The 11942-nt window shown below is 39.5% G+C and overlaps 1 protein-coding gene across 1 annotated transcript; it reads left to right on the top strand.

Moving 5' to 3' along the window:
- Positions 1-1707: 1707 nt before the first annotated feature.
- LOC308393392 (prothrombin-like) lies at positions 1708-11191 on the top strand. Its single transcript, XM_080877112.1, has 15 exons — positions 1708-1844; positions 2837-2917; positions 3355-3434; positions 3525-3549; positions 4230-4295; positions 4373-4487; positions 5926-6062; positions 6349-6642; positions 6731-6847; positions 7010-7130; positions 7850-8017; positions 8093-8266; positions 9288-9466; positions 9703-9773; positions 10966-11191. The coding sequence occupies exons 1-15, from the start codon at positions 1775-1777 to the stop codon at positions 11119-11121; spliced, it is 1854 nt and encodes a 617-aa protein (XP_080733238.1). The 5' UTR covers positions 1708-1774; the 3' UTR covers positions 11122-11191.
- The last annotated feature ends 751 nt before the right edge of the window (positions 11192-11942 follow it).

Raw genomic sequence — 11942 nt, forward strand, 5'->3', positions numbered from 1 at the left:
AAATGTCTTTAAAGTTACAAACTGTAGTTTCACACAGAATATATTTCAACATGAATCCACACAGATTACAGCAAATGTTTGACAGCAGCACAAACTGCACCCTCTGATGGGACCATGGAATTACACATTCACTGTTACTGCAAACTGAACATCCAGCCATTTTCTGAACTGATTGACATATTGAGGTTCTGAGAAGGGTTGGAGACTGTCCCTGTTGGTGAGAGATGTGACCTTCAACTGATCTCCAGTCACCAATCATCAGACGTTGAAAACCGATTGATGGTGGTCTTTTCTTGATGTCCTGCTATGGTTGAAAAATTGACTTACTGGAAGGCAAAGAGCTAAGGGCCGTTTCCACACCCAAATGAAAGTCTGATGTCAAAATGAGTATTTATTTGAAATGTAACATCTAGTTTCTGGAGTGTTGCTTACTGAGCACATGGCCAAAACAAAAACCCATTGTAGCCCTAACACATTGGTGCATATTAACTGTGGGTGGTGATGCCTAACTCCATACTTGTGTTTTAGAGAAAACCAAAACAGGTCTGTGAAGTAGAAATTTGGGGAACATCTTTGTATTGCGTAGGGTTCGGGTTTGTGTCATCACCGATAATGAACTTGACCTAGCTTTTAACAAACTCTTATTATTTTAAATGTTGAATCATTTTTGTGTATGATGGGTGTACAAGGAGGACCCAACACACTCAATGGTTGACTCACTGATTTGCACTTTATTGTCAGTTGCACACACAAAGACAATCTCCCCTCAGCCCAGATGTCCGTCTCCTCCTTCTCCGCTCGTCTCTTCCTCCACTATGAAAAGAAATGGAGACTGTCATCAGTCATAACGCCACCACCTGTGGCCTCACCTGCCTCCCAGCACCGCCCCCTTGAGCTCACTGCACCACTCCTCTCCTGCAACTGATCCAGGGACCACACCTCCACCACACTGGGTTTGGACAGAACAATGACTGACTTTAGGAACCCAAGACTGTGATAACATATGAAAAAATGTTTTTTTCTGAACGGTATATTTTTGATACATTTTCATGTTTTTAGGGTGCTGAATCCAAAAATGAGCTCTATTTTCCTCCATCAAGTACATTTTTTTTTTTTGCAAAACATTAGGACTTTACATTAAAAAAGCGAAAACAGCAATGAAAAAAATTTCCCAAGGAACAAAATAAACCTGTTGGGACATCATCCACTGAGCTCCTCACGCCAAACCCACCCCACCTCCCCCTCCTACTGACCCCCCTTAATTCCTCACATTTCAATTTAAAAAGGTAAATTGGATGCTTAATTAAACCAAAAACTTGAGTTCTGCAAGAAAAACTGACAAAATGGAATTATTAAAATATTTTTCCTGGTTTAAGTGACTAAAGATCTACAAGAAAAAAAAATGTACCAAAGATGGTATTTTTAAGACTTTTTAAGATTTTTTTAGGGACTTGTTACACTTGTTAATTGTGACTTGTATGTTCATATGGTTTTTTTTTTTTACCAAACAATAATTCAGTATCAACAAAACTGATCTTGGGTTGTGTTAAACTGCAGCAGTATTAACTCACAGTAGGACTCGAGTTGTTGAGAAAAAGTAAACATGTAGGTTTAAACATAACCGACTCATCAGTCTGGCTCAAACTTTGACCCTCTGGTCAATAATCCCCCCCTCCAGAGGACGGACAGAGAGACATAGACGGGCAAACAAAGAAGGACACACTGAGTACTGCTGGATCTGGTTCTGAGGTTCTGCTTACAGGTCTGAATCATAATGGAACCAACATCAAAACCTGCTGCTGTTCTGCTGCTGTTTCTCCTGCACAGCTGTGTGGCAAACCATGGTAATGAACTCCTTTCTTCTTCAATGTGTGAACTGGTGTTTTTAGTGCTCATATTACTGGTACTAAATGTAGGATCATCATATGACTAATCTAGATCAAAATTGTACTTTGGTTTGAATATATGTCGATTTAAGTCTTTTATGAAAGTTCATTAGAAGACAGAAAGTAACCCTCAGTCTGTGTATCTGTACATTTGATTGTTTAACCAAATATCACTTTTTTTTCTTCTTCTCTTGTCTTGAATTTGATGAACACTAAACCAAATGAACCATTTTAAATCTGGTCTGGAAGTATAATTACAAAGACTGTAAAAACAGTCTTTGTAATTAGTACTACTATCACTTCTACAATTACCCGATAGAAATACGTGTATAATATGATTGAAATCAATTCTCAAGTATGTAAATTACTGACCTTTACTTAAGATATGTTTTCAGTCCATTACTTTTATTTTTGGAGTACGTAGTTAATACAGTATTTTTATATGCCATGCATTTTGCCAAAGGGGGGAGGTGGGTGAAACACAATCACCTGGAAGAGGCAGACCCTGTAAATTATTTATAAAGCATATTGTGTCATTTGACAAAATCTTCCTCATTATTAGACAGAAGATAAATGGAAGAATGGAAAAATTTTATACAAATCCAATCCCAAAAAGTTGGAACATTGTGTAAATTAAAACATTAAAACCATATCTCATGTTGAATTTGATAGCAGCAGCACATCTGAAAGGACTGTGTTTACCACTGTCTAGCGTCTCCTGTCCTTTATAAACGGTCTGTAAACGTCATGGATGAGGAGAGCAGCTGATGTAATTTTGGAAGAGGTACTTTGTCCCATTTTTGTCTGATAGAGGATTCTAGCTGCTCAACAGTCCCAGGTCATCTTGCATTTGATCATTTGTGTGACTACAGAACAGATTTTAAATTAAACTGGAGGCTGAGTGTTGGTGATGCTGGAAGGGTTTAACTGATTTTCTATCTTTGTTGTAGTTTTTCTCAGTGGCCACCTCGCCTCACAGGTTTTGGTCCGGAACAGACGAGCCAACCAGATGTTTGAGGAGCTGAAAGCAGGTGACCAAACAGCAGCTTTTCTCCTCATTATTACATCCACTATGGTTTGACATCTTGACCATTCGTATCATTCTGTGTCTACTGAAATCATAAAATTCCTTGATTCAAATAAATGTTTGTACAGGGAGCAGGTTCATTTCTCTCCCTTTTCGTATCTACTTTAGATTCAATTGTAATCACGTACTTTAGCATGTGCTGCAGGTTTGGAACAATATTAGCTTTGAGTCTTTGTTGACTGGAGGTGGGCAGAGACTGCTAAATGTTAGCATTAATTCTGGAAAGTAAATCAAAAAGAAACAAAAAGAGCCAAACAGAGACAACAAACAACTGTGAAGTGACACAAAATTACTATAACATGTTTTACAGGTGCTCTCTATGTTTGTGTCTCATGATACTGTCACGATTATAGTGTGTTAATGTGGATTATTTCATATCAGGGAACCTGGAGAGAGAGTGTGTGGAGGAAATCTGCGACCACGAAGAAGCCAGAGAGGTGTTTGAGCAGCCAGATAAAACAGTATGTTTTTACTTCTCTCTCCTGTCAGAAGTTTTAACAGCACTGAGATCAGTTCAAAGTCTCATCGCAAAACAATCTCTCTTCCTACAGGAAAAATTCTGGAACAAATACCTCGGTGAGATATACTGGATTTAAACATGGAAACAAATATGTTCAATACTAAGAGATAAGTATATGTATATGAACAGTATGATTTTTTTTATTACAATAAATAAGAAATAAACATTTCTTTCTTCAATTTTCTTGTTTTGTGTAACCAACAGTTCCACAGTCTTTCAGTTTATCAGAGGAAATTCTCATATTAAGTGATTTTAAACAAACAAAACATCCATCCATTGATCCTTTTTCTTCTGCTTCTCTGTGCCCCGGTCATGAGGGCAGCAGCCTACACAGAAGCCCAGAGCCCCTCCTACCACCACCACCACATACCCCCAGAAAACTTGTATCCTCCCCCTCCCTGACAGAGATGTTTGTGTTTGGATGGATGTTTTGGTCCAGTTTAGATTTGATGTGTTTCTGAATAGAACTAGAATTGGTTGGATGTTTCTGTGCTTTCTGTTGGTTTGAATGAATTTGATTTTGTTTAATCTTGTTATTTATTGATTTTTATTTATTTTTTTGCTTCTGTTAAACTTTGTGCAGTTGGATGAACACAAGCAGAGTCCAATTTTTCACGTTATTTGTACACCAGAGTTTATTCAGCTGTGAGCTGCACTGCAAACATGAACAAAATCAAGAACAGCACACAAAGGGAACACACCAACATCTCACTGTGTCTGTCTATTTGTTCTGCAGACTGTAAAGGAACTCGGATGTCAAGAACAGCAAAAAACATCAATCTCATCAGAAAATGCATAGAAGGTGAATATAAATGAACACAATAAATAATAAAACAGTTAACTAGTGTAGATTAACGCAGAGTGTGTGTCTGTCCTCAGGTCAGTGTATTTCTGGTCAGGGTAATGGTGTGAACTACGAAGGAGACATCAGCATCACGCAGTCGGGCAGAGTGTGTCAACACTGGAGGCACAGCTTTCCACATCCTATCTTTAGGTAACTGAGCAATTCCCCACATAAAAACAAAAATTACAGTCCTGGAACTAACTAACGAGCTTCTTAAATTAGGTAAGAAATAACCAAAGCAAAGCAACATATTACTCATTACCTGAGCAAAAGCAGAAAAACACAAAGGACATCTAATTTAGTCATATTTAAAAGGGCTAGCTCACAAACTAACTGGTAAAACAAAAATTATTAACCACCCAAATTATAACTCAGTAATGTTGTGATGCATGCTCAATCATTCAGGTAAGTAAATCTCCAAAAGTTGATTCTGTTCATCTGGACGTAGCGTGTTCACATCGCTGGTTTCCTCACTCATCCAAGTGACTTCTTCAGTCTCAGCTGACTGCAGGTTTCCCCAAATCTTATAAACAGTACATTTGCATAATGACTGAAACCAGCCCACTGAAGGAACAATGGGCTGGGAGGTCAGTTCCTTGATCATTAATATGCAAATTCTCATGACCATCAACAACCACTGACCAAAAGCCATTATTAAAGTACCATTCACAGAGAGTTGGGGAATGGCTGCAATCACAGCATTGTAAGATGGCGAAAGATGTACCCTTAGGCCCCCTCCTCGATTCAGAGATGGTCTTTCCCTTTTCACGTAAATGGCCTCCTTGACTGTTTTTATTGGAAAATTACAAGACCAAGCAATATGAAAAAAGTGTACTTAAACAGCTCAAACCAGTGTTCCTCCCTGTCCAGGATGTGTACATCCTCATTAGGTGTAAATGTCGGTGTAGCTGTAGGTGTAAATAGAATGCGGAGTCCTGGCCCAACGAGGTAGCTCGTCTGTGTTGTGCCATCCGCTTCGCGAGAGGTTGTTTGGTTTCCCTGACGTATAAATCCTGGCAATCCTCCTGGCACTTAACAGCGTGCACTATGTTACTCTGTGTCGGGGGACCCGATCCTTGGGGTGGACCAATTTTTTGGCGCAGTGTGTTTTGTGTTTTGAAAGTCACAGAGACACGATGCATCAGAACTGTTCTGATACTCCTGACACATATGGGATCATTACAGGTTTTCGCCTAGGCAGCAGTTGTCCTTCTCTCCTGGATCGGCTGGAGCTTTCTTTTGGCGCCTTCTTTAATGATCAAGGAACTGACTTCCCAGCCCATTGTTCCTTCAGTGGCGCTAGTTTCAGTTATTATTGAAATGTACAGTACTGTTTATAAGATTTGGGAAACCTGCAGTCAACTGAGACTGAAGAAGTCACTTGGATTTACTTACGTGATTGAGCATGAATCAAGACATCTATAGCTTTGCTTTTGCAGATGATCAGTACAGCATCCGTATTAGTGCAGAGGTCATGCCAATCTGACAGTCTTTCCGTTCCATTCTGTTCACACTGGTGAACAGCACACTGAGATCCTTCCTCCACTTGGGGAAGTAATTCATTCCCTGTTTTCCTGTGTGTATGCAGAGAGTATAACACTTCAGAACCAGGCAGCAATTTGAAGGAGAATTTCTGCAGAAACCCTGACCATCGTCCAGAAGGTCCCTGGTGTTTTACCAAAGACCCATCTGTCCAGAAAGAGACCTGCAGAGTACCAATATGTGGCAAGTATCTGCTATAGCCACTGAGTAAAGATTATGAATACAATGATAATAATTAATATTCTCGCACCATTTTAGGCTAGTTGACACTCTTGTACTAGTAATGTTGGAAAGCCATGTCGGCACCTAACATGAGCTGCTCAGAACTCACTGAATTTCTTCCACAGACTCTTCTTACATCCTGGAGTGTTTCAGGGCTCATATACAATTTAGGATTATATTTTTCTGTAGTTTGAGCTCCAAGTTCTGTCAGCTGATCTTTTTTTTTTTTTTTTTTTTTTGGTTAAAGGTGAAGACTTTGTCCCACCCACTGTGGCAACGAAACCACACAAACCTATAGTGTGCTTGCCCAATTATGGTATAGAATATAATGGGGACCTAAGTGTTACCATAGGAGGTCACACCTGCCTGCCATGGTCATTACCGGAGGTAAAAACCCTCAGTCGGGACAAAGAGTTCATCCCTGAAGTTCAGCTACAGACCAACAAGTGCCGAAATCCTGACGGTGACTCTGAGGGCCCCTGGTGCTATGTCAGGATTGCTGGAAATATAACAATGGACTACTGTGATCTGCAGCTATGTGGTAGAGTACAAACCTACAATCCACTATTAAATAAATCCTCCTGTTTACCTGCCCCTTACCTTTTCAATTGTCCACCTGTTTCCTGCAGATGACCCACTATTAGGGCCTGAGCAAACAACTGTGACCGAAGGCAGGGAGCGCTCCGTCTTAGGTCAGGCCAGGAAAAACCTTTTCAGTCCTCGCACGTTTGGACAAGGAGAGGATGGTGAGTGCACTTAATGGGCAGTGACAGCAAGCATCAGGTAATCACTGTACCCCAAAAAGCTGAAAGAGAACAATTCAAGAAGCAGGTGATCCATCTAGCCTGTTAATAGTTTTGTTGTGTTTGACCATCTATCAAAGTTTTTATTTACTTCTTGTATTGCAGATTGTGGACAGCGTCCCCTGTTTGAAAAGATAAGCAAAAAAGATCAAAACGAAGCAGAGCTTGTGCAGTCATACGGACGTATCGTTGGGGGTGATGACGCTGAAGTGGGCTCAGCTCCATGGTAATGACACTAGATAAACAACATGACTTTAAGGATGGTTGACAAAATTGTTCTGAATGTCTGGTAAAACAGACCAGACTCCCATCAGGAGATTATCAAGATAACATTAGATATACTTGATTTATCCCAACATTCAGGAAACTGCAGCACCATAGCACCCAAAACATAAAAACTGTAAAATACATAGATCACCACAAAACCAAATATCTTGAAAGATAAATAAAATACACACAAGAAAGAGCTGAGGTAACAAGGAAACATAAAAAGTGAAGGATTCAAAAAGTAAAAATGAAAATATTTAGGAGCTTGTAGTACAATCAAGCAAATAAATACAAGTATGACACCGGGAACTTTCAACATCTGCCTCTTCAGCTTAGACAGATGTTGAAAGTTTGTATGCTGCCTGGCAAGGACAGAATGCAAAGGGTGGGCCAGGTCATCCAGTTATTATGCATAGCCATACGCCACAACCATACTCATTTGGGTGACCTCTGTGTCAGCTGATAGAGGAATCTAAACAGTGATAAGATGATAAGAACAGATTAGTAATATGGACACATTCCACAGTGAGCAGTTTGTAATCCTGACACATTTGTTCTTCCCATTGTCCATTCTGCCAGTCAGAAACAAATAAATGAACCATTAAGAAATGAACTGTTTCTGTCACCTTTTGAATGACTTTTTATTTCTAACTTAATAGATAATTTCGTTGTTTGCAGGCAAGTGATGCTGTACAAGCGTAGCCCACAGGAGTTATTGTGTGGAGCCAGTCTGATCAGTGATCAGTGGATCCTCACTGCAGCTCACTGCATCCTTTACCCACCCTGGAACAAGAACTTCACCATCAACGATATACTGGTCCGCCTGGGAAAACACAACAGAGCCCAGTAAGAAGGCGTGTCTGTCTTAATTATCATTAGTTTCATTTGAAGGCCTGTTGGAATTATATCATTTTTTTCTAGGTTTGAGCGTGGCATTGAGAAGATTGTGGCAATTGATGAAATCATTGTCCACCCCAAGTACAACTGGAAAGAAAACCTGAACCGTGACATCGCTCTGCTGCACATGAGAAGGCCGGTCACATTCACTGATAAGATCCATCCTATCTGCCTGCCCAGCAAGCCCGTCGCCAAGTTGTAAGACAAACGCAACATTTGCAACCAATTACAAGTTGACAAGTTCAGACCAAATTCTTTAATTATATTTCCCACACAAATCAAAAGAAAGGGGTGAAAATGTGTCTTTTGCCTTTTATCTAACTTGGCACAGATTATTGTTTTCTTTCAGGACATGGTAGATTCCTCTCTTTAGGACAATCAATCAATCAATCAATCAAAGCTTTATTCGCCACATACAGGTTGCCCTGCAGTGAAATGGGACAACCCCGACCTTATACACACAACACAGACATTACATGGGGATACAAGTCGGAGACAGACTCCATCTCTGCTCAATGTGAAGTAGTTAAATCGCTACTGCGGTGAAAAGCAGCGCCATAGATTAGCTTAAAGCTGAGTGGTGGACCTATATTGCCTATTGGTAAAGCAATTTACCAACTTACTGCTATTTGTGCCACTCATCTAAACTGACTAAACACAGACATCCAAAATCAGTTTTGTCCTGATGGGGTTAACTAAAACATTCAGACTGGTGTTTTTACCTTTCTCTAACATGAGTCTTGTGTACTGCTGACATATCAACAAAACTGAACGGAGAATTGAATTACCAGTTTTGTCAAGTGATCTGGAGCGTTTCAATATGGGGGAGACTCTGGGTCCGACATAGAGCTTGCTGGAGAGATTATTTTGTTCATATGGTGTTGAATACTGCTAGAAATATTAATTGGGGAGGTATCAACACAGTTTATTATTGTGCCAAGGACTTTGCTTAAAGTCCTCAGTAAACAACAATTTGATTAAATCAAGTCAGGTCCTCAAACTTGGTCACATAGCTATTTCTGCATAGATATCAATTTTCCTTTCTCCAGTTATTCTGCAGGAGGTTAAAAGATTCTTCAGATCCCACAGATTCTTTCTGTCTTATTGGAAAGTCTAAAGTAATGCAAAGACTGCGCCAGTAGAGGGTGCTATTAAGAACTGTGCTCAGAGACACTTTGGTTCAGTGAGGTATTTGACTGACTGGTATTTTTTCCGGCAGTCTGATGTCTGAAGGCTTTAAGGGCCGAGTTACCGGGTGGGGGAACCTGAAGGAAAGCTGGAACCCTGCAGTGAGAAATTTACCATCAGTCCTTCAGCAAATCCACCTACCAATAGTGGACCAGAACATCTGCCGCAGCTCCACTTCAGTCAAGATCACAGACAACATGTTCTGTGCTGGTAAAACAAAACAAAAGATTTTCCACATTTGTTCAACAAGAAAATGCTTGTTTATATTTTATCTTTGGCTTATTTTTGGTCCAACTGTTTGATCCTGAATAAACCCCTGGTGTGCTGAGTGATGCTGCCGTCTCATTGGCTGTACCGAATGGAATTTGGCTGTTTCTCTCAGGATGATCCTGCATCTCCTGAAGGTGTCAAAGTTTCTCTATAATTACAGTCTCTGGTTGTTTCAGGTTATAAACCAGACGATAACCATCGTGGAGACGCCTGTGAGGGAGACAGCGGTGGACCTTTTGTGATGAAGGTGAGAATCACAATGAAAGAAGAACAAATGATAGATTAAGTCTCCTCTTTACCATTTCTTATCATTAGATAACATCTGGTTTATATCTCAAGCAGATGTTTAATAAAATATTTGTTAAATAAATTATAAGACCGACGGCACGAGAACACACAGAAGAGACATCATGTTTTAATTAACACATAGTAATAAATTATGTAGACTGTGTATTAACTCTTAATTATATAATCAAGTTAACATTTACATTAAAAATGTAATTTTTTCTCGTTCACAAGTTGAACAGTAGTGTAATGGGATTTTCTTATTCCTGACACGTTAAAATTGTTAACGAATTTCCTGAAAATCTGTCTGGACATTAACAGTATTTTATAGTCATAAAATATATAACCATAATCCAAATATGTAAAATTTATGAAAATGCAAAATGTTGTAATAGGAAATACCAATGCTTGAGTTGACCTGTCGCGAAGTCATACAGCCATGCTTTCTCCAACTAAATTCCCAGTCACACAATCCTAGAGACCAGATGGTAACCCCATGGCAACCAAAGGGGAAAATGTGTGTTCTCTGGGACACCAATGATGATTTGATTCACACAGTTTGTTCAGGGTTTATTCAGTGATTTCATTTATCGCTTTAACTTTGTGTGCATTTTTTTTATGAAGTTGATTATAAATTATTTTTGTGGTCTGTAAATCCCTTTCTACCTAGGTTTTGAAAAGTGCCACACAGCACTGATTTTATTATTATTAATATTAGCATTAAAACATATACACTGCACAATCATACACCAATATTTCACTGGACCTACTTCACCTACTAATGGGAAGGTTGTTGGTTTTATCCCTGTCTGTGTGCCAAATACCCTTTGGGCACTTTGGCATCAGAAACCTTCATCAAAAAGGGGTTAGGGTAAAAAGTGTGTAAAGTCTTCAGATTTGCCTAATTGGCAGCCTCAATCTTCATTTATTATCTCAATTTAGAGAAAAGCAGTAAATCCTCACAGTTAAGTGTTATTTGGCAGTTTGCTTAAAAATTGAAAAAATAGTTACAATAGTTAAAATATTTATAGAGTTTTTCGTTCTTTCAGCTCTGAAAATACTTTTCTACCATTTACAAAAGGTTCAATCTGAGAATTTAGAATAGTTGCCTTTGCAAACAATGACTCTTATTTTGAAACTGTCTTCCTGTGCAGTATCCGGCAGAGAACCGCTGGTATCAGATCGGCATCGTGTCATGGGGAGAGGGCTGCGATCGTGACGGGAAGTACGGCTTCTACACTCACCTGTTCAGGATGACCAGGTGGATAGGCAAAGTTATTGAAAAGATGGGAGGAAGCGAAGATGAGTAAACACAAACCATCGACGTCAATCACTTCACATTGAACCCTGTTAAGCAGCATGGCCCCAATAAAGATTGTTAACGCATTGTACCCTGGCCTCTGGTGTTATTCAAAAGCCTTGGTTTGACCTGCAGCAATAAGAGTCAGTAATAACAAATAAGCCAACGTGATCTTAGGAGTTCTCTGGGGATTTTTCCAGAGGTTTGTAGCTACCAGTCAACAGATTGTTAACAAAAACAGAGGTTATAGCTGCACTGTACATCCATGTACTATTTATTCATACATGACAGAGGTTCTAAAGTGTTCTCATTATGTATTTAAGTTTCTCCAGCAGTGCTACTCTAGATCTGTTCAGTTTAAAGCATTACAGTTACAGCAGCGATAGAAACTATTAAACATCATTAGGGGCGATGCTGCGCGCTGGCTGTCCCGTCTTTGAGTGCAGAACAAGCGCTCACAAAGCAGCAGCTCGGGGATGACGTCACATACATGGGTCCTCTGTTGGACTATAGGAAAACCCGGACATTTTTATCAATCTCAAAAATCCCCCCGGACGCCCCGAACAGAATTTGAAAAGTGGACATGGAGGACGGTTGGTCACCCTATGACACAGGCTGCACCACACTAGTGATGGGATTTCCGGCTCTTATATATATATATATATATATATATATATATATATATATATATATATATATATATATATATATATATATATATTAGGGGTGCAACGATACACAAAATTCACGGTTCGGTTCGATACTTTGGTGTCACGGTTCGATATTTTTTCGATACAAAAAACCTGTTCATGCCTTCTTAATTTGTCATTT

This window comes from Rhamphochromis sp. 'chilingali' (genome assembly GCF_963969265.1).
Source record: "Rhamphochromis sp. 'chilingali' genome assembly, chromosome: 3".
Lineage (NCBI taxonomy): Eukaryota > Metazoa > Chordata > Actinopteri > Cichliformes > Cichlidae > Rhamphochromis > Rhamphochromis sp. 'chilingali'.